The sequence below is a fragment of the Alosa pseudoharengus genome, unplaced genomic scaffold (assembly GCF_046254945.1).
Source record: "Alosa pseudoharengus isolate Yale_2024_CS ecotype anadromous, Long Island Sound unplaced genomic scaffold, YU_APseudo_1.1 YU_APseudo_1.1_scf_3, whole genome shotgun sequence".
In the NCBI taxonomy this organism is placed as follows: domain Eukaryota; kingdom Metazoa; phylum Chordata; class Actinopteri; order Clupeiformes; family Clupeidae; genus Alosa; species Alosa pseudoharengus.
In genome coordinates, this window is record NW_027468718.1 from 26,118,748 (window position 1) to 26,141,016 (window position 22,269).

At 49.3% G+C, this 22,269-nt stretch overlaps 1 protein-coding gene across 7 annotated transcripts in view; it reads right to left on the bottom strand.

Moving 5' to 3' along the window:
- tns1b (tensin 1b) overlaps positions 1-22,269 on the bottom strand; it is a 171,184-nt gene that overhangs the window by 60,521 nt on the left and 88,394 nt on the right. For 6 of the 7 annotated variants that reach the window (XM_076263733.1, XM_076263731.1, XM_076263738.1 and 3 more), the window contains exon 4: positions 7,560-7,598. In XM_076263733.1, coding sequence (XP_076119848.1) covers positions 7,560-7,598 — 39 coding nt within the window. Of the gene's footprint in view, positions 1-7,559; positions 7,599-21,544 lie in introns of all 7 variants that reach the window. The other variant, XM_076263737.1, reaches the window with a different exon arrangement.

Genomic DNA, 22,269 nt, shown 5'->3' on the forward strand with positions numbered 1-22,269 from the left:
TTGTAATAAAGGGAGATAGGGTGTCAAGATGAGCAGAGAGCGAGAGAACATTGCCCTGGAGGGGGGAGAGAAAGAAGGGAAGATTGCCACAGCGGATAGGTCCTGGACCTCAAAATCCATTTTGTTTTCTCACCATCCTTTTAGTGACGCACGCTGTCTAAAGTGCACAACAGGTAACTACTGTATGGTAGAGGGAGGGGTTGATGTGATGGCAAAAGGGCTATTAAGCCACTCACCCCCAAAACCCAGACATGGCCAGGGCATGATAAAAATGACAGTGCTAACTCAAACTCAGGCAATTTTGCAGCTATTTTCATGCAACAGTATATTGTAGCTTTGGGGTCTGAGTGGTCAGTGATGTCATGTGAATTGTAGAATATTGCTAACCCATAATGGCTCCTATAAGTACTTCCTTTGAGAAAAAAACAGAACGCCTCAGATATTCAGAGATTTTTACCAAGCATTTGGGGAAAAGAAAAACTGCCAAGAATATTGCAATATAAATGTCCTGTGTGTGTATGTGTCTGTGTGTGCGCCTGTGTATGTGTGTGTCAAAGCATATTAAAGCGGGAAGGAAATTATAGCCTAGCCATGGAGCATTTAGCAGCTCCCCCTGAATCTGGCCTCCCGACCACTAACCAGGGGCGCATCCGCTCCATAGCCACTTGGAGGGAGCCAGGGCTTGGCACAGGCTGCTCCCCCGCTCTCCCCTCACCAGGCAGACAGGGGGTGGACTGACCACGGAGCACCTCACCCTCTCCAGCCAGCAACAACAACAGCAACCGCCCTCCAACCCAGTTTAGGCTCCTGGGAGAAGACTGCGTGACCCTTCAGGAGCTAGCGCTACTTGATTTAGCAGGGCAGAGATGGTGGGAGCAGAAGAAGTAGCGAGCGAGCCTAGCTACAGCTAGGTCCAGGCAGCAAACTGGGTCGTAAGGCAATAGAGCATGGGTGGCTGCCATGTCTGAGGGCTAGGACACACTCCATGGAATGCCGTCGAAGAAAACACAAATCCTGCTGTCCTGACTGCACTCTAAACCAACATGTGCGAATCTATACTGTTGATAAGCCTGAATTTCATGGATATTTTCTTCTCCAAACCCAGCCTGCTGAAAGCTGTGTGTGAGTGCGGTGTGGAGCTTGAGGCTTGGCTGGTGCGGAGCGTGAGGTCATTCCAGGCTGGAGGATTGTGCTTGTGGGAGGCCTTCACCTTCCCTGCCCCCACCCCCTCTCCTCCCAGTATGAGTACCCAGGCTGGGTATGCAGTCCCTCTCACCCCACACCTTACAAAAACCTCCTTTCTCTTCTCCCTCTCATCTCTCCCACGTTCCATCTTTTCTTCTCTCCTTCTCTGCCTTGCCCTATCTGCAGAACCTCATGATGGATTAATGATAGTATTGCTCTTCACTTTAATGATAGTATTCACCCTTTCCTTTCAGAAATGTCTTTTCTTTTGGTTTCACTTGAGAACTATCAGGACCAAGAACTCTTATGGTGGTTTGTCTGAAGTGGGAGGTCTGTATTCCTGTCGAGCACCAGGGCATATCATGCTGTCACTCAGCCTGCTGTTTATGGCAGTGTTTTCGCTTGCGGCTGCCATCTGTTGTGCTGCGCTGCGCTGCGGAGCCCTCGTCTACCTACACATCTGGGCTGCGGCATCAGCGGAGGAAAGACAGCAAAGCACTTATATCCTGTTTGGAGTGAGAGAAAAGGACACAGAAGACAAAATGGCCGACGGATAGGGGACTGTGGCGTGTGAAGCCGGGGTGCATGTGTGCATTCCCACGACCCGGGGCATCGGTCAGACAGAGATCGCTACTGTAAACCAGCAGTCTCACACCACTCATCACATGAGCTAAGAGTGCCCGCCGCTTAACTGATACACGGCCCTGGCCAAATTACTAGCCACACTCAGGTCAAAACGCCCGGCACAGAAGGTACGCAGGGAGTTTCCTGGTGAGAGGACCCAAATAGAGCTCAAAGAGCCTCCTTCAAAATGACAAGGAGCTAAAAATAAGCCGCAGCAGTGCTCATTTCAAAGCCATGGGAGTGTGTGTGTGTGTTTTTTCTTTTCCCTGCCTCCTAAATCCGACCACTCAGTGAGCTCAGAGCCTGGAGAGAAAAATCCATACGTCCAAGACAAACTGTCCTGTGGTGTGTGTGTGTGTGTGAGTTTGGAGAAGAGAAAGTGAATGAGTGAGTTTTTAAGAGGGTTAGTTAGTTAGTTGTACTACACCTCTTTTATTGGGAGGTAGGACCATGTGATTTGCTAGCTGGTGTGCCGCTCATCAGGACGGGCTGGTGTGTGCTGTCACCGCTCCCTGAGCGGTCTCGTACCAGAGCTGGAACTGGACACAGAGGGCACTAGGCCAGCTCGGACTGTCAGCAGCTGGCAGAGTGGAGGCTCAGCGGAGCCCTGGCCAGGGTGTGTGCTGGCCGCCAGACTCCCCATCTCCTCCTCCTCCTCCTGCCCTCTTCCCAGGGCATCAAGCCGCTCCTTATAGAGCCCCAAAATATACAGCTATTGTTTGGCTGGATCAGTCCCTGTGTTTCAAAACAGGACACGGCTTGCCATTTCGTCAATTTTGTAGCGGAGCAACGCAATATTATGGTCATGTAGGGATTAGGGATTTTGGTTGTTTTGGGCTGCTGACATTGAGAAACATGGCTATTTATAGTTTGTGTTGATTTTCTCTACATTTCTCTAAAAGCAGAGCATGAATGGAAACAAGGAAGGCATAGAGGAGAAGATCGTTTTACAGCCTGAGTATTCACTGCAAATGTGGGTGATTTTGAAAATATGAGAAAGGTTAAGTGCCTGCGTCTAAATGAGCCATATCTCCATTCTCTGAGGATTTAGTAGAGAATGAAACAGGTTTTAAGGGCTTTCACGTGCACCGCCCTCAGCTATAGATTTATGTCTCAATGAAAATTCCACAAACCACATGGCTGAGTAGGCCATTCTAATAGCAAAGCATGTGTTTCTCGGCTCCCTGTATGGAAAATGACAGGGAGAATGAGCTGTTTCATTCCGATATCCAGGTGAAATGGTCAGTAATTTGAAGATAGAGAGGGTTTAAACTGTACTGTGACAGAACACAGGACTCAAGTCATGGGAAGGTTTTTTGTTTAAACCATCATAAGTAGATATATTCAGTGAATACTTTACTGCCTCCTACTGGCCAATAGGTGGTACAGTTTGTTCTTTTCACACATGCAGACTCCTTTTCCTCCAAACAAGCATATCGGTTGATCATCCCCTCCACAAAGGCATGGGACAGCACCTGTGTTTGCCTAATGCTTATGATTTATCGCATCTCTGATGAAGTACATGCGTGTGGGTCTCCGGGAGACAGTAGGTTCACAAAGTTATTTGGCAGGCAAGTGCTGAGTTTCCAGTTGGCGCCTAAAAAGGGCATGCTATTTCCCTCATCTCCCCGCCACCTCATTCCCGTTTAAAGGCTGGCTGATTTAAAGGTGTTTGGTTAATGTCCAGGCGAGGTTGCAATCCAAACCTTTAATAAATAAAAATCCCCTTAAATTCCTGAGAGTGTTGATGACTGGAGCTCTCTGGCTGAATCATCAGAGGATGTAGAAGATGTGTCTCACATGGATGACACACACACATACACACACACATTTTCAGATTCAAAGAACGCACACACACACACACACACACACACACACACACACACACACACACACACACACACACACACACACCACATACTGTATGAACAAACATACACACACAACCACAAATGAATACACACACACACACACAAACACAAACACACAGAAACAGCTGCTTGGCTTTTGCTCTTTACAGGCCGGCTGCAGTCTCGCCTGTAAAACGCAACGGGGGCCAAAAAATGTAAACAGCAGACGAGCTTGGACTATGGGTGGCACTTGCTGTTTAGATTTCACTAATGGAAGCTCGGCACTTTTGGTCCCGCGAGGTTTCAGCGGAAAGAATTCTGGAGCTGGTATTTTAGCGGAGGAATGGCTGCTGCTGTGAGAACACGGACAAGGCCACGTCCCAGAGTGACCTTTGACCCCCTGCCTGATTCTCACCACAGACCCTGATGGCCACCCCAAGCCGACCCCTCCGAATGGGCTTTTCCCCTCTGTGTGTGTGTTACGCAACAAGGCTGCTTTGTGATGCGAGAGTGGCTCTCTGGGGACCTCTAGAACTCCATCTAAACAAACTAATGGCCCAGCGAGGAAAATAGCCAGACTGGCATGCTCATGGTCACTCTGGCTGGAATGTGCTTCTTCCTCTCTCTCTTTTTCTGTCTCTCTCTTTCGATCTTTATCTCAACCCCCTGTCACACACCCACATGCAGTACACTCTCTCTCTCTCATGGTCTATTGTGGCTTACATCACTCCAACAGTGATTCAGCATGAACAACAACAACTGATGATAGTGCTGCTGTCCAGTGGAGGACACGAACACACACACACACACACACACACACACACACACACACACACACACACACACACACAAATGCACACAAATGCACATAGTTTGGCCAGATCACTTCAGCAAATCTCTAGGCACACAGTCACAATGACCACTGTGTGAGTGGATCCTAGCCGAGCTGGAGCAGCATGTGTGCCAGCCCCCGTGGCCTTTGGCTGCCGCATCCCTGGGCATTTGGTGGGGGGCTCATGTCAGACCGCTGGCACATTTATAAGGGGTGCAGGTCTATTATCCTGATTACTGCGGCTAACAGAACAGTGTGCCTCCTCCGCTGGCATGGTCAGCCGGGGCCGAAACGAGAGGCTTACTCACATGGACAACCATGCCTCGCAGATAAAAATCGCGTATCGTTACTGAATAGTTGGCTGGCGCTCCTACACAGAACGTAACGAGAGTAAATCAGCGAAGCATGTGAGGCTGTAAACATTCCTCCCCTTAATTGGAACGATCTTGCCCATCTCTCTGCCCCCGCAGTTAAAAGTCATTAGAGAGCAACGTACTGGCGCCCCTTGCCTCGCTGCCCGGTTTTTATACACACCGTGACGTAATTGCCTGGCGCAGTGATGGAGCCGAGGGCTCTTAAAACACCAGGTAAGGGCAGGTGTCGCTGAGAGGCGTCAGCGGGGGAAGGAAGGCTACGAGAAGGCTAGGGAAAAGCAGGTAAGGGGAGAGAGAGAGAGAGAGAGAGAGAGAGAGAGAGGGAGAGAGAGAGATGCAAATTTCTGCTCTGTGTTTGTGTCTGACGTCTTCCCGCCTGCCTCGCGTTTGCCAGGCAATCCAAACCCTCCTGGCAGATACGGAGTGAGTCGCATGAGGGCATGTCTGAGGAATGCGTCCTGTCTGCCTGTTGTTGCATGAGTGCATGCCTCACACGTCCGGACCCATGGAAGTGCCGTGCGCAGCCTCTGTGGGCCAGACAACACCGGGCCCTCAACAGTCTGTGCTCAAGTACCTCTCTCGGTGCCTACCTGATAACTCAAATGCCATGTCTCAGACGATAGGCTAGATCTGCTCTATCTCAAACTGTTTTCCAACCACCATCACCCTAATTTAAGAACTAAATGATGGCCCATTTGACTCGCATTCATAACTTCAAGGTTACCTGACGCACAGGGAGCGTGAAGTCTTTAGGGCAGCTCAAATACCAGGCATGCTGTTCCCTTTTTGAATTTGCTTTTTAGTTGATGCAATTTATGGCTGGCAATCCACCTCACTCTGTACCTGATCTGTTACGAACAGTAAATCACAGCACACACGCTCGCTTCTCAGAACACAGGAATTTACCAAACATGGTGCTAAGAGCAGCAGAGAGAGGAGAGCGTTCGTAGCCAAAGGAAAGTTCTTCTTCTCCGTAACCCTGATCTTCCTTAACCCACTCGCACATTCGCTCCCCATCTCTTGTAAACAGTTTACCTATAAGCCAAGGCCTTTAAACCCCGGGCAGATCCGCTCATGCGGCATGTTTTCAACATCCCTGCGTGTAGAAGTGAAGAAGGAACTGTGAAAGTGAGCCTAATGGAACGGACTCGAAAGCACAGTCGGTGGAGGAGAGAGAGAGAGAAAGAGAGAGAGAGAGAGAGAGAGAGAGAGAGAGAGAGAGAGAGAGAGAGAGAGTAGGGGGAAAGTTTTGAGTGTTCAGGATGAAGGAACAAGTCAATGAAGCATGCCTGGAGGGAGTGAGCAGAGTAGTTAAGACAAGGACCCTGGAGTAGGAGGGGGATTACGCAGAAGGTGCTGAAACCGCAGCAGAAAACAATACTTATTGCACAAGCGTGCCAAATGGTCACTTTACATCTCAGCCGTTTTTGGGCCAGGTGTCATTGATACCGTTGCCAGCAGTCAGCTTTTATGTACATTGAAACCATCGCATTAATTTAAGTCAGCTCTTTTAAGTGCTCTTACATAAGCCAGGAAGTGAGCTCACTGTCAAGGGCATATTTCCCCATCTAAAGTGGGCTGAAGGGGAGCTGAATGGGGCTTGGTATTGTTTGCAACTTGCACACAAGCCATAAACACAGGCCCCATTAAGCCCTTGCAGGTGCCTCCGTTACAGAAGTTTGCCCTCTCTGACAGCTGGCCCAGGCTTCCTACCATAGATACGGCCACTGCCTGCTCTCACTGAGTGTGTTTGTCTTCACAGCTCACTGAGGTCGCCTGCATTAGGCATCTGGCACTGCACAACTCTTTTGCATGCCTTTCGTTTTATTTTTAAAAAAAACTCTTCTTAAAAAATGTTCTTAAAAATCATATATTCTGAAAAAAAGGAGGTTTCCTGGTGTTATGGTTTATCGTATCTCCGTGGTTTAGCTTGAATTAGCTTGAATTTCCCCTGGGGACTTGAAGTAAGAAGAAAGTATCTATCTATCTATCTATCTATCTATCTATCTAGCGTATCTGCTGCTCATCCGTGTTTAAGTGGGCAGTGTGGATGATCAGGGTGTGATTTTGACAGCCTGAGGAGGGTAGCATCTCTTGGCTCATCCCAGTGACTGGGAGGCAACTTGACAGCTCCACTCCCTTCTCTCAGTCTGAGATTACACTCAGTGCGTGGAAAGTGCGGCATGCACGTTATCTTCACTAAAACACAGAGCAAGAGAGGAGGAATTAAGCACAGAAACTAATGTGTGTCCTTGATCCTGAAGGGCAAACTTTCTGTATGCGAGGGCTCACAACTCAGGAGAGTGAGGTCCAAATTTAGGCATTGATTTTTTTTTTGCAGGTAATGGTCTCAAAAACTCTCTTTGTCTTCCTGTGGTTAAAAATAAACTTGGGCACTGGACAAGCTGAAGGAGGGAAAGTGCTGGAGACACAAAGTACATCTTTGGTTTAGACCAAATAAGGAGAGTGAGGCAGAGCACAACTTTCTTTTTTAAACTTTCACTTTCTGGCTTATGAGAACTTGCTGAAAGCATGTCTTCAATGTTAGGCGCTCTTGTTTACAGAGCAATTTACATTGTAGTATAATCCAGTCTGTTTATGTTGCCAAAAAAGAATCAAGCTTGTATATTTATTACATTTGGCTGAAAACCAGGGGAGAAATAAAACTGCAACAACAAAAATTATGATTCTTACCAGTTCATAGTTAGTAGCAGGGACACACGATGTAGAAACCTGCAATTAAAAAGAAAGAAAAAAGCGTAAGACATAGCCTTGACCTAAGATTCACAGATGGTGAGGACAGTGGTTACAAATATTCCCCACTCCACTGCACAGAGCAAGGACACAGTTTGTCTTGCGATGACATAAAACAGGCAGATTGCTTTTGAAGCTCTGCGATTCTCATACTGTATGATCTATGTTAAAGGAAACCAAATTGTATTTGGCAGGACCTACAAAGACTTAACAAGATCTCAACAGGAAACAGTCACAACCTCTGGTGGCTAACTAACTGGAATGCCAAGTGACACAATCATATGGGCAAACAAGTGAAAACAGGCAGCGTCAACAACAACGCCCCCTCACAGATATTCATAAATGTCTAAAACCGCCATTCCCCTGGAATGAAGAAGATTGTGAAGCCAATGATGTTTAAAGACCATTTGGCGTGGGTTTACAGGAACCGATGGCTCTGCTGAGGTCTGCAATAATCGGATTAGAACTCTGACCGCTGCCATAACCAATCGCCGGCTTCCCAATGAACAAACGACGCCTGTAGTGAATAAACAGGATGGAGGATGATAATCAGCGACCCGACCATAATTACAGCATCAAGACAAACAGCTCCCAGCAGATCTGAATACCTCGCTCACTGATCTTACTGCGCACATCCAAACAGAACACAGCATATCCCCTCAGCTTCACAAACACATCTCTCATTCCTCCCAAACAGCTTGTTTAGCTGGAGATATGCGTAAACTTTTGGGTTATCGGCTGTCTCTCTGGGTAAACAATTTAAAAGGAAGTATGGCTATTATCACTTCAGAATTCTAGTCAGTCTGTCAGTACAAAATTATGTGAGAGTCATTTCTTCTTCTCCACAGCTGAGCAGAAGCAGAGAAGGAATGCTCGCACAGGTGATGCGGGATTCTCCATGGTCTGTCTCCAATCAGCCCACGGTCATAACTTTGGCAGTTTAATGCGGCCGTAAGCACTGTTTAAGGCTGTTTTGTTGACTTAGTCTGGCTCCCTTCTCCCCTCTTTAATGCTGAAGAGTAAATTGGGTTTAGCGGTGCTGTTTGACCTCTACAGATCTCCAGCACATGCACAAGGCCTTCACTGTTCTGCTACTCACAAACAAAGAGCCAGGGCTGCAAGGTCTATTTCCTCTGGACAAGATGTTGTGCTGCTTATGATTACGCACACACGGTGATGTGTACTGTAGTTAAACAAATGTGATGTAAAAAAATAAACTCATCTAAAAACAACAATACAAATTGAAACTTGAATGTGTTGATTGGGAGCGTAAACACACTCTAAGGGCAGTCAACAGGATGTTTACAGAAAAGGAAAGGAAGCTCTGAACTCCTGTTGACCAGGACTCTGCTTTAACAGGGGGGCGGGAATCCAAGCAGAAGAAGCATTTCAAGGGAAAATGTTTATTTGCAGAAAACTTCCAAGAACAAAAGCTACTGTCAGGACTAGGCACGCTCATGAAGTCCCACATGAAAGATCTGAAAAAGTTCATCTTTACTGCATCCAAGTTCCCATCGGCTTCTTTAAATATAGCTATGATATGGAGTATATACAGTAAATCTGCAACACCACTAGATGACATTACCATATATCATTGCTACAACATAGACATTTCAGGGTGAGACAGCTATTTCCAGAAAGTTAATCAACAAATAATAAATTACCCAGACCCCGCACTTTACTTGGTCGCCACCCATTTCCCTCCCTCTTCCTCTACATTCTTTCACTTTCTCTCTCTCATTGCTCCATCTCCTCCCTCTCATCCCTCGCTCTTTTCATCACTCCTCATGTGTTCCTGTCGGGCTGCTCCACCTCCTGTCTCTCAGCGCTCCCATCAGCCCAACTCCCCCAGCCACCTCCGCCTTCACCCACACCCCCCCCCCCCACCACCACCGCCACCACCACCTCCACTCCTCCCCAGCCCTGAGCTCGGCCCCAGGAGGCCTCTGTGGCTCCTCCCTCCTGTCCCTCTCCTCCTCCTCGCGCCTCCCCCGTGGGGCTCCTGCCGCGGGGGCCTGGCCTTTCTCAGCCCAGGATTCCATCACCTGGCCCCCGCTCGGCCCTCCAGCAGCCACCGATGACAGCTCCTCCACCTGCAATCAATAACCATTCCAGCACCTCGCTTTTTTTCTGCACAAGACCTCCTCCTCCTCCTCCTCCTCCTCCTCCTCCTCTACTGCACCACTCCTCTCTGGCCCTCTAGGAATGTCCAGCACGGGGCTATCCTGGACAGTGTTCATACCGAGGTCGACATGAAGGGCATCAGGGATAACACTGGCATGGGCTGTTTGTCAGTTTAGAACTAAAGAGCTCGACAATAAATAACACAAACTGCACTGTGGCCAATTGCAAGGGATGTTTTCCCCATAAACACTCTTAAACTAATTTCCATATCGATGACAGTGTGGGTTTTAAGAGAGTGGTTTTGGTTAGAGACAACAACATAACAGTGGAATGAAAAAGAGCCATTACCAGTAAACAAGACGAGCAAGCCAATACATGAAAATGTATGAAGTTCACAAATAATGGCCTGGTTTGTTTATGTGCTAAGTGACCACAAAGTATTGTGGCCAACTGCTGAAGACAACACTGGACAGAGGATGATGGACAATATATTCATATGGGATGACCCTGAGCTGAATCGTACGTAAGAAGCGTATGTAAGAATCAGTCCTCCTCCTCCTTCTCTTGATTTGCATCCATGAAAAAAGAGAAAGTGGAAACCAAAGAAAAGTCTGACCAGTGTGAGGCCATAAAATACCCAGACATGTGGGAGTCACACCCACAATCAAATATTTGACATTCTGCCCCGAGTTTAAAGTGGTCGGCCCTCTGGGTACCCCGGCACTTCCAACCATGGCTCTCTCACGCTCTCACGGCCATCACGGCTGCTCCCAGCTCGGCCTGGCCTACGGTCAAATCCCCCCTGCCCCTCCCCATAACCACAGGCCATGTTTATCTGGACAGCCAGGCAGGTGAACCCTGAAGACGGAGCGACCGCAGGTCCAGCGGTGGGCAACCACGCTGGAGAAGAACAACAGCCCCGACACCCATCCTGTGGTCAGCCGACGGGAAGCCAGTGAAGTCAGTAAGCAGCGGGGCGAAGGCTGAGAGGAAACTCCCACACTCGGCCTGGTGATAAGACGCCCTGAGTAACGAGAGGTGTTTGTGCTTTACAGGGCTCAGGCACTTCAGTCTCACTCATGTAAAAACAGTGCCAACCCTGAGGTTCCTCGACTATTTAGGGCTAGAAGTCTATCTCCAGGGACTGGTATTGACATTCTGGAATACAAATCCTTAATTCAGATTAACCCAAATGCTCTTGACCTGCATCTCCTTGTTCTCTATTGATTTCTAACAATGTTACAAATGGACCTCCATTGCTATATTTATGGTATATTATGTAGTAAACATTTAGATACAAATACTAGAACATGGTGATTATGCATCATGTACTGTAACTAGTGTCATAGTGAACTAGTGAACTGGTACACTACCATGAAAGCCATTTGGAGAACACAGTGAGGAGGTAGACAATACAGATGGCAATACTATACATGACTGACCCTCCACATGTAGCCCTGAACACACACACACACACACACACACACACACACACACACACACACACACACACACACACACATCTGCAGCATGGCTTCTCTCAAGAATTTCCATGTCCCTCCCCTCCTCTCTGGGAGCCATTTAAGGATTGCATTTATGCATCGGCAACATGACTAATCAGATGTGTAGGATCAGGAGGGGTTTTCAGCAGAGGGGAAAAGAGGGGGAAAAAACTATGGAGCAAATCCTTGGCTGGCATGAGGGGGTCACACAAAGCCTCCGTCAGTATGCTCTTTGTGTGTGAGCGGAGGGGGAGAGTGTGTGTTGATACTATCAGAGGGTACAAATGAGTGTAATATAATAAGAGGTAATTGTGTTTTTGCATTCCTTACATGCTTGTGTTAACAAAATTAAACTGAGATCCATTACATTCAGACAAGACTCCAAATCTCACAGAGTTTCTGCTACTCCCTCTCTGTGTAGTTACTATGAGGCACTTGCTTTTGCTTATGCGATGCATGACTGTGCTTGACTTATCATACTAATAATGACCACGTTATTAGAATATTGGTCAATACTGCGGGGAGGTCTGGAACGAACAAATATTGATTTTGCCTTGCAGGGCCTATCAGTTGCCGCTGTGTGTTGTGAAGTTAGACCACTGGTCAACCCTCCAAACTGGGCCCTTGCATAAACACTTGGCCACGGTGAGTGCTTTCATGTTTATCCAGCGTGGAAAAAAAGACTCCATACGTCTGGCACGTCCAAGCAGAGATCTGAAATGGTGTAAGATCCAGTAACCAATAACAGAGCGCTTACCCAAACACAGGTATTTGCGAGTGCCAGTCCGACAGTGCGAGTGGACTTATTGGGTATAAACAAAGGGAGAGTGCCGAGCGCAGAGCAGCCCGGATCCAGGTGCCCATGCCTACCCCCTGCCAGCGCGCACTGCTTGACTGACACCCCGGTATTCCTTTATGTTTTCTTCCCTTCCCCCTCAGGTTCTCTCCCCCCTTTTCTCTTGCTCTCTCTCTCTCTCATTCTCCCTCTCTCTCTCTCTCATTCTCCCTCTCTCTCTCTCTCATTCTCCCTCTCTCTCTCTCATTCTCCCCCTCTCTCTCTCATTCTCCCTCTCTCTCTCCTCTTGTGAAATGAATAACATCACTCACAAGCTGCCTTACTGTATTTAACTCCTCTCCGCGGTGGAAATGAAGTGAAGAGGCTCTGGACGTGCCGAACGTAAACAGCCGTGCTGTTGCCTCCATCCATCAGTGCACATTGCATAATGGACATTTAACATGAGCACACGGCTCAGGCTCAACATGCTCTGACAAATTGTGCACGGCACTCTTTACAATGTTAACATCGGCCATAAAGCCAGAGAGGCCCACGTGAGAGATGACCCCTGCCAGAGCCCAGATAACCTAGCGCTGCTCGGACAAATTTGAACTCCCTCCAGTCCGAGGACTGGGTGAAGGTGTGGGAACATAAACATGGGGGGAGGGAGAGGTTTGGTGTGCTGAAGATGAGGGAGAGTAAAACGGTTTGAAATATAGCAGGCCTCGAGGCTCTCCGTCGGCCCTGCCATGTTTATGCTTCCTATGCTGACAGGATGTGAGCTCAGCTAGGCTGCACAGAGACATTCCAAGCTCCACACTGCATTCATGGAAGCCTGAGACGGATGTGTGTTTGCTTTTTTTTCCACACATGCATTATCCTTCTGTACGGTGTTACTGTCGACAGGTTATATGGTTTCTCTGGAAACGTTTTCCACTGACAATATTGTTCACATTACGTTTGCCCCTTGCAAGAGGGTGAGAACAGGAGGATTGTAAAGCAACTTGAAAGAGAAGAAAAAGAGGGGAAAGAAGGTTAAAGTAGAGGCAGAAGACCCATAGGCAAAGGTTAATCTCCAATCACGTGGGGGACTTAGGAGCAACCCAGGGGTAATTACGGAAACCCAATCCCATCTCAAACAGCATGACTGAACAAAGAGAAAGGATTGTGTCAAGACAACTGTTTTTGGAGACACTGTACGACACCAGATCAGATGACCTCAGCCATTTCAAAACCCCCCAAAAGGCCATTTTAAGAGAGAGACATTAGTGCGGGGACGAATCGCTCATATCTGTGGTTCTCAGAGCAGATCTGCTGGCCAGTCCAGGAACACTCTGTGCTGTCGGGGAACTGTGACAGGTTGAGGCAAGCCAGGCGCTTTCAGCCAGTTAAGGTGGCATTTAACACGTTAGTGGTTCGAAGAGTTATGGGCCCTCTGAAAAGCCCCTTTGCCCCAGGTGAAGAGGCACCACGCTCAGGGTCTACTTTTGGAGATAATATAGCGGTTAAGCTACTGGCATCCACATGAGTTATCTGTGGCGTTTGAAGGATGTGGGGTAGTTATGATGGATGGGCCCTCTCAAAAATATTTTTACCCCTCATTTCATTTCTCTCTGACACAAAAACATACACATAGACACAAACTCTCTCTCTCTTACTCACACACACACACACACACACACACAGACACACACACACACACACACACACAGCCTCCCACAAATGGGATACATCAACCACTTAGCGATATAAAAATGTGGTAGTTGGGCCTCAGAACCCTGTCATTTCTCATGGCTGTGATCACATTTGGTCTTATGGGGAATGATTCACCACGAGGATATGCGCACAAAAGTTTACCCCGAGGCGAGGACGACGAAAGTCAACAGCCATTTGGCCGCTATGGCCCTTTTCACAGCTCGGGGTAGAAAAACAGCTCCCTCGCTTTAGTGCTGCTTGATGTTGTATATTACCGCGCGGTGGGGGCCCGGCGCTGGGCTTCCTGGCTTTCTTTCACTGCCCAGCCCATAAATCAAATGCAAAGGCAAACAAGAATACAACAGCTCTGCGCCGCGGCTGCTGAAACGAGCCTGCTTTCTCTAAACATTCCAGAGGGAGACTGGGGCCTGATAAGAACTCATGAGGGAAGGAGGGGGGAGCAATCTTCCCATGTATCGCCACCCCTCCACCACCACCACCACTTCCACTCATACACACACGCGCACACACACACACACACACACACACACACACACACACCTCCCCACCCTCGTCTCTCCATTACTGGCGTGCGACCAGTGCTCCCAGAACAGCAAGAGAATATTTCACATAGTGTTCAGGAGCCTGGGGAGGGGCACGGGTTCGCACGTGCTCGCCGATGTGCTGATCCCAGGGCCCGGCTCCAGAGGATGGGGGGTCGGAATGGGGGGGGGGGGGGGGGGGGGGGGGGGGGGTGCTGTTCCGCAGCCTCCGCGGCCCCCAAAGGGAGCCTGATCCAGGGAGGAGAAGCGGGGTGATCTGCGGGCATCAGGCCTCCGGCTCTCTGGCCGGAGTTGAAAGCACATGTGCGATGCATCAGTCCCGCAGCCCAAACACAGCTCCTCGGAGAGAGAGAGATAGAGAGAGAGAGAGATGGAAACGGAGAGAGAGAGAGAGAGATGGAGACGGAGAGACAGAGCGAGAGAGAGCCCCTATAAGCCTACCAAATCTCCAGCAGTCAGCCCCTCACCTTCATATAGGCTGATTTATTGCAGACACCACTCTGGAGCTTAGGCCCTGTCTGGAGGGCTCTCGGCCGGGATAGCGATGGCAACACACCCACCAGGGAAAAACAGTTACTGTACTCCAGCGCACTGCACACAAGAGACACGCAGACCCATCTGAAAAAACCAAGAGCCACAGGCTGATTTGACTTTCAAATGCCGAGGTTAGCCTCCCTTAGAGTGAGTGAGGCTGATGGGCTGTGACAGATTATTCATTTTTTCGAGCCCCGATGCGGATCTGGCAGCGAGGACTCAGTGGGTTCTTCCCACCGGCCCGCTGCGTGTTTGTGCTGATGTGTTAACCACCAGGGAGGTGGGGCAGGGAGGGGGGGGGGGGGTTGAGAATGCAGTGTTTACCCCAGGTGTTCAGGTGCGATAACAAACGCACACAGGGTCAGGGGTGCGCTGGCAGGACTGTCAACACAACGCAGGACAAACAAGCACAAACAGGATGCTTCTGCAGTGCTGTTGTTGACTAATCTAAAAGTGGCCTGACGCTAGTGGAGCCGTAGAAAAACTCATTTTAGATGCTAACTCAAGCAGACATGTTTGTGGTATTCCGTGTTAAGCGAACAAGGCACCGATCTGAGCTGTGCCCGGCTGGAACATGAGAAGGATTCCAGTCTGCCCCCTCTCCTCAGCAAGAAGATGGATGGCTCTCTACTATTGAATATTATGAAGTGGGTGCCCCCCCCCCATACCCCCAACCACACAGAAAAGAATTGAGCAAAGCTCCACGAGTCTCCTCATGCACAAAACATGATGAGGCCTTCAAGTCACTGTAAATCCCTCCTTAAAGTCCATTAGACAGTGCCTCAGTCACAGAGAGGCATGTGGACCATGCTCCAGTGCGGTGATGCAAAAGCGGCTAAAGATTCCCCTAAACCCACACTGACCTCAGAGGGTCAGTGTGACATCATTCCACATGGCTGGTGGGATGTGGCGAGAGACAGAGAACACACAGCTGATCAATTCTGACAAGACTGGCAGTCTCCTTGCCTGGTAATTACTGGGGACAATACTAATCATAGCCACAAATGTAACCCCCCCCCCCCCCCTTCCCCCCCCAACACACTCAAACACACATACAAACATACACCACACACACACACACAAACACAAAAACACACATACATACAGAAACCCCACGTCAAAGACCACGGGGGAAGAGAATTAGCATAGGGGCCGAAAGGGGTGTTTTGTTTCCCCCTTGCTGTGTTTCCAACAGCAACCATTAGTCTATAAAAACCCCTTTCTGTGAGAGAAACCAGGCAGCTTGATTGCATGCAGCAATTTTGAAAATTTCCGCCATCATTAAAAGTCACAACCCAATGTTCCCCATTAAGGCGCATTATACATTCCACCATTGCCTCAGCCTGTAGCATTGGCACCGAGTGCCATTTTAATCCTGGCCTTGATAGGTCTCCAAATCAGAGAGCCCCTGGCTCCATGCATAACCTGATCAGGGTTACAGGCAGTGGTCCATAGGTCAGGCTCCAGTTGAGAATTGCTGGGTGGGCTGTAGACTGATGCTTGACTTGAGAAGGGACCCACATAGCTGAGCCCACTCTGTGGTTACCCCCTATCTCTACTCTGAAACCTTTACTGGGGAAATATGAGTTATGACGTCAGTAATCGCAAGTACGGTTGCCAGGATCTGAATTTGGCCCATATTGGAAACTGCAGTAGTTGAAATGCTTCAACCACAAACCATTCGGGTTATAAGTTAAGGAATTCATTGGAATGCCGCGTTTTGTGTGCTTGTGTGTGTGTGTGTGTGTGTGTGTGTGTGTGTGTGTGTGTGTGTGGGTGTGTGTGTGTGTGGATAGTATACACAGTATGTGTCTGCATCATCATGTTTTTGTGTCCTTGTACACATTAGTGAGTGCACACTTTTTTTCTCCATAAACATTTCAGCTCACGTAAAAAAAATTCAACAAGGTCAAGGTGACCCTCCTCTAGGTGACTGAGGAGCCCTACGGCCATATTTGCCCCAAATTAAATGCAGGATGTTTTCACTAATTCACCTCCAAATGGCTTCCTTTGGGGCTTTTAGCGGCTCCTTAGAGTGCCAGGCCTCTTTAAAGCAGCGCTCTGCCAAGATATCTGATCCCCCTTCACATCTGCATTACCTTCAGTCGCCCACCTCTCCCCCTGAAACTCTATTTGTGGCGATAAAAAAGCTAACCGTATAGCATTAAAGCAATATTAAAGCAACCCAGCTGAGCATACCGGCTGATACACTGCAGTGATATTTTTCGGCTGCCGTTTATCAGCCGCAGATGAAACGACTGTACGGAGGGTGCAATTATGCCGAGTCAGAGTGCAAAATAGCGCCTGCGGGACTCACATGTGTTAGTTTCCAAGGCCCGACGCTTCTAGTTTGGGGACAATTTCATGAGTAAACAGAGGAATGGAGTGTAATTCTTGATTTTATTGTTGTTGTTTTTAGCCACAGCGGTGTTAGGCTGTGTGGCACCATTTCCTTCTGCCCAGGGCCCTCTGATCCACTGCAATAAAGTAGCAAAACCACCAACCATGCCCTCCCTCTCACTCTCTTTCTCTCTCTCTCTCTCTCTCTGTCTCCTTCATTCTCTCTCGTTCTTTCACCCTCTCTCTGTCTCTGGAAGTGAAAGCCTCATTTGTATTCAGCTGGCTGTTTTCAATTTATCTGGCCTCGTGTTTGCCATTTTCTGTTTTTCCTCTGCTGTTTCCACTTCCACCCAACACTTCATCAGTGACTGGGTCTACTGTGTGCCATCCACCAAACAGCAGCAATAAACAACTGCCACAGACGATGCGTGTCTTGGAGCCGGCCGGCCGCTCGTTTGTCTGGAGCGACGAGGAGCTCTGGAGATGCAGCGGGCGCGGTGGGTGGGGGGGGGTTCTGGGGGGGCGGGGGGGGCACGGAGGAGTGGGGGGTTGGGGTTGGTAGGGGTGGCGGGAGTCGGGGGGGGGCTCTTAAATCTCATAACCCTGAGGCCTGACAGTGTTGAGGCCGCAGGCGCATACGCAGGAATGTCCATGGCACACGTTCCTGCCTCCGTCAGCACCCTGCATCCTCTGTTTTACGGGGGAGCCTCCTGCCGGGGTGTGGGCTGCTGCTGCTGCTGGGGGAGAGCGGCCGCTGCCCTCTCGCCCCGGGTGGGGAGGCTCGCTAATTTGTCGTGACCTTGTCAAAGTCTGCCTCTGCAATAAGACGCATCCAGTTGCCCCACCATTCCCTCTGCACTTCCCAGCTGTTATCTTATCAAAGTTTTGTCACCTGGCGCAAGAGCCTTTTTTTCCACTTCTGTGCCGCTTATCACGTGGGAATGCGGGCATCTTGAATCCATTTTCACAAGGCAGCTTGGCAGGCGAGGGCTGCGCTGGCTCATCTCAAGGTACACTCCGTGAGGATAACGGTACGGCTTAGGTGATAATACCCATCATTCTGCATACCGTGAAGGTGTACCATCACCTTGTACGACGTATAGGCCCATCAAAGTGAAACATTTGTGATGTTTTATTTCGGGTTGAAGAAAATAACTCACTGCCAAGAACAGGCACTGCTAAAAGCCCAACAAGAACTGTGAACTGGGAAGGGCCCGAATAGAAGGAATACCATCACTGATCTGATGAGCAGATCATGAAAGTCTGTGATTAAATTCTGTTCTAGACTAACTCCCCGAGCATTTTTGAACAGCACCCTACTCAACTCACACTCTCATACAGCAAATGACCCGAGACAGAATGTTTCACATCATCAATGATTTATGCCTTGACCCATGCAGTGAGAATTCACTGGGAAACTGCGGTGAATGCTGCAGCTCGCCATCTGATCAGCAAGTGCATAGAGAGTAGGGTCTGGCTCCTGGATGACCCGCGCCACTGCCAGGGATCCGATCACACACGACGCAGGACGGGGAGCCACAGAGGCCGAGCCTGAGGAGGAGGAGGAGGAGGAGGAGGAGGAATATTGCAGCCCTGATGCAGATTTATTCATCTGGCAGCCCCGCGCAGCAGCGACGCCGAGCGCATCGGCCAGCCAGGAGAAATGATCCCGAACGTCCATGACGGGGGGAGAGCTTTAAACAGACATTCATCACGCCGACATTCCACACTGTACAGTACAAAGCTTTGTGCTGCGGCGGATTCCTCTCTCCCACTCGTAGAGTGAAAGGGTGGGTGTGTGTGTGTGTGTGTGTGTGTGTGTGTGTGTGTGTGTGTGTGTGTGTGTGTGTGTGTGTGTGTGTGTGTGTGTGTGTGTGTGTGTGTGTGTGTGGAGGGGGGTTGGATTGGAGCTGCATTTGTTGAGAGCCTCTAAAGCCCCTAAATCACAATTAGAGCCAGGAAACATAATAATGGAGGAGACAGCTGAGTTTCAGTCACCATTACACCATACCTCCTTTACCATTCTTTTCACAAATCAAGCTACGAGAAGCAATCAACCAGACTATAGAGATCATGAAGAAGAATGGGGAAATTCATTAGTGCTGTTCTCTAACATGGATATGCAAGGCTTGAAGAGAGACCTCCAACCCTCTCAATGCGTACTTGCTGCGTGTCACAGCATGCTAGCCCCCTCTGAGGCCAGCTCATGTCAACACCGGGCCAAATGACCGCTCATCCACTGGGCACTTGAGGAGCACGAGAGCGCCACAGTGGGACTGAGTGGGACAGACAGCTGGTCATCTCCGGCATCTAACTTCCACGCAAGCTGCCGGAGAGCCTCTGATGAGTGTTTAGCCTGAGAGCGCCGCGTCTCATGCTCCGCTCGTAACTCACTCAGCGGGCCACTCTTAAACTGCACTCTGTCCGGCGGCCTCCTCGCTGCCGCCCAGTTTTAGGGGGATTTTATGTGCGCGGAGGTATCCATCATGGCGTGTCCGGAGATGACTCGAGTCGAGCAGCAGCACAGCTCTGGCTGGACCCAGCTGGTGGAGAGCGCAAGCGTCCGTCCGCCTGTCTGCCCGCCCCGCACCGCGCTGAGCGGCTACCGCAGAGGAGATCGAGTGCGCCACTGGGTCACTGCCAATGGGATGCTCGAGGTTCCCATGCAAACAGCATCGTAGCGTCAGAGCAGAGACATACATATTGGTTTACGTTTCTCTTGGCTGTTCAAAGGCATTCTGAGGATGGTGAGGCAAGCGATGTGGAATTTTTTTGGAGACTGATAATGGAGAAAAATAGCCGCTGCAAACATGAGCAGAGCTGCAGTGAAATTAATGGAGTCTGGGGAATTCAGAGAAGGAAAAAAAGAGTGGGGGATGCACTGAGGGGAGAGACAAAAAATGTATGTAACAGAATTTTCTCCCCCAGACTATCTAGGACGTTGATAGATGTTCGACATTACTCTTTTTTCCCCTCAATTTCAGCCAAATTGGTCAAAATTACATCTGCAAAAGTGCCAAAAACACAAATTGCTCTTGGTTTCCTACGGTTGAGATAAATCCACGCTCTGGTCAGAAAATGTAGACACGGAGTGTCCAGAGTCTCACGACGTCCAAACCAACGTGTCACAGAGCTCAGGGTGTGTGCATTTTAACCGATAGCTCCATATCTAGATAAGCTTGTCCAGCCAGTCTGAAAATAGACTCCCCAAACAACTCCCCAATTACAGAGCTCTGGCACAAGTTGGAGAAGGCTGGAGAATCGTTAACAAGTGACATAACAGTCCTGAAGATTTAACTGTTTACAAATGGTCTGTCGTATACACACCCATGTCACTCTCTAATGCGGTCATTAATCTCTACCTGTGAGATTAAGTGATTTAATGGAGTCTGTGAGTGACCTAATAGTGTGTTGACAGCAACGCCATAAACACAAGCAGCTGAAAAGCTCAGTCACTGACACCTGGACTTTTTTATACTGCCCATTTCACCAGGCCTGACCCCTGGAATGCGGAATGAGTGACGGTTCCTCCAGCCAAATGCAGACACTGGGTCTTTATGGAGAAGTCTTAGGCAGGTCTGCCCCAGTCTCATTGGCCATGGTGGGGAGACTCAGCCATGGTGCAGTACTAGGAAACAGCTATTGTTGGAGGTTCTCAGGAAGACACCCCCCTCTCCCTCCGGTCAGACTCATTCGCTCCAGTGGACAGGGAAGCGCGTGCTGATGCTGGAAGGACACACCACTTCCAGTCACAAATCAGAGGTCAAGGCCACTTGACGTGTGCGAGGGCAACACTCTTGTGGTCACACTTTAGCAGCTCACCGCAACACACAGAACAGCTGCTCAGTGATGTCCCCTCTCAAGTTTACATGGAACACTCAAACAAGGAGTCGCTGTCCTACCTTATGTCCTACCACACTGTCAACATGAAACATGAAAACCACTGTGACTGGGTCCTAGACAGCATCTAACATCCAGCACCAATTCTATTGGTAAACTTTGATAGATTCATACTTCCATTCACCACAATCAAAACTACATCAACATGCAGAGTCAAGCACTTGAGTCTCTAACTTTATCTGGGTGCACATCCAGAGCCTTCCCACGATCTCAAGCCCCATCTACTCCCACCCTGCTCCAGACCACACTCTCCTCTCCCCTTCATTACACACATCTGACAGCAGTTAGGGCACCGGCCCGCCGTGTCTTTACATAGAACATACAAACGAGAGCGCAGCACGAGCAACTGCAAGGGCAGCATTTACTCCTCTGTGAGAGAGAGAGGGAGGGCGAGAGACACACAGATAGATAGAGAGAGAGAGAGAGGCTAAAGATTCCAGGCATATTTGAGGTGAGAGTTGTTGTCATCACAGCTCGCCCTGCTCTGCTTACCTGGTAGAAGACGGTAGTCATCCTTAAGCCCGGTGCCGGTAGTCTAGCACCGCATTCTGCTGCAGCTGCTGCGGAGGCACAGTGAGAGCCAGAGAGGAGAGGAGAGGAGACGAGACGAGAGGAGAGGGGGACGGAGACGTCTGTGGCTGACCGAGGGGAGGGGTGGACCTCACACAGGACACACACACACACACTCTAACAGACACACACACACACACACAGACACACACACCTTCCTGGAGGTGCGCAGGTTGGGGAGTAATCCGAGAAGTAGCGTGAAGAAGAAGGTGTGCGCAGTAGTGTCTTTCGCTTCAGCAGGCTTCTGCAGTCTAAAAACAAATCAATGGCTTTTTCCCACTCTTTCTTTCTCCTCTCTCGTTCTCTCTCTCTCTTCCTCTTAGTCTTAGTTAGTCTCTCTGTGCTATTCAGACCAGAAAACAATCAAAAATATATACACTAGGTACAACCTCCGGAGCACAGAGGTGCGTCAACTTCAGCCGAAGCACCCGAGGACTGAATGAGCGCGCGGCACAGCACACAAATCTGGGCAGTCTGACTGCGGGCTATTGCTATTCCCCTTTCCCTCTCTCTTATTCTCCCTCCCTCCCTCCTTCTCTCTCTCTCTCACTCACACTCACTCTCTCTCTCGCTCTCTGTGAGCAAGCGTGCATGTGAGGGGAGAGGGGGGAGAGGCTAAGAAAAAAAAGGAAAAGACAGCCAAAAGT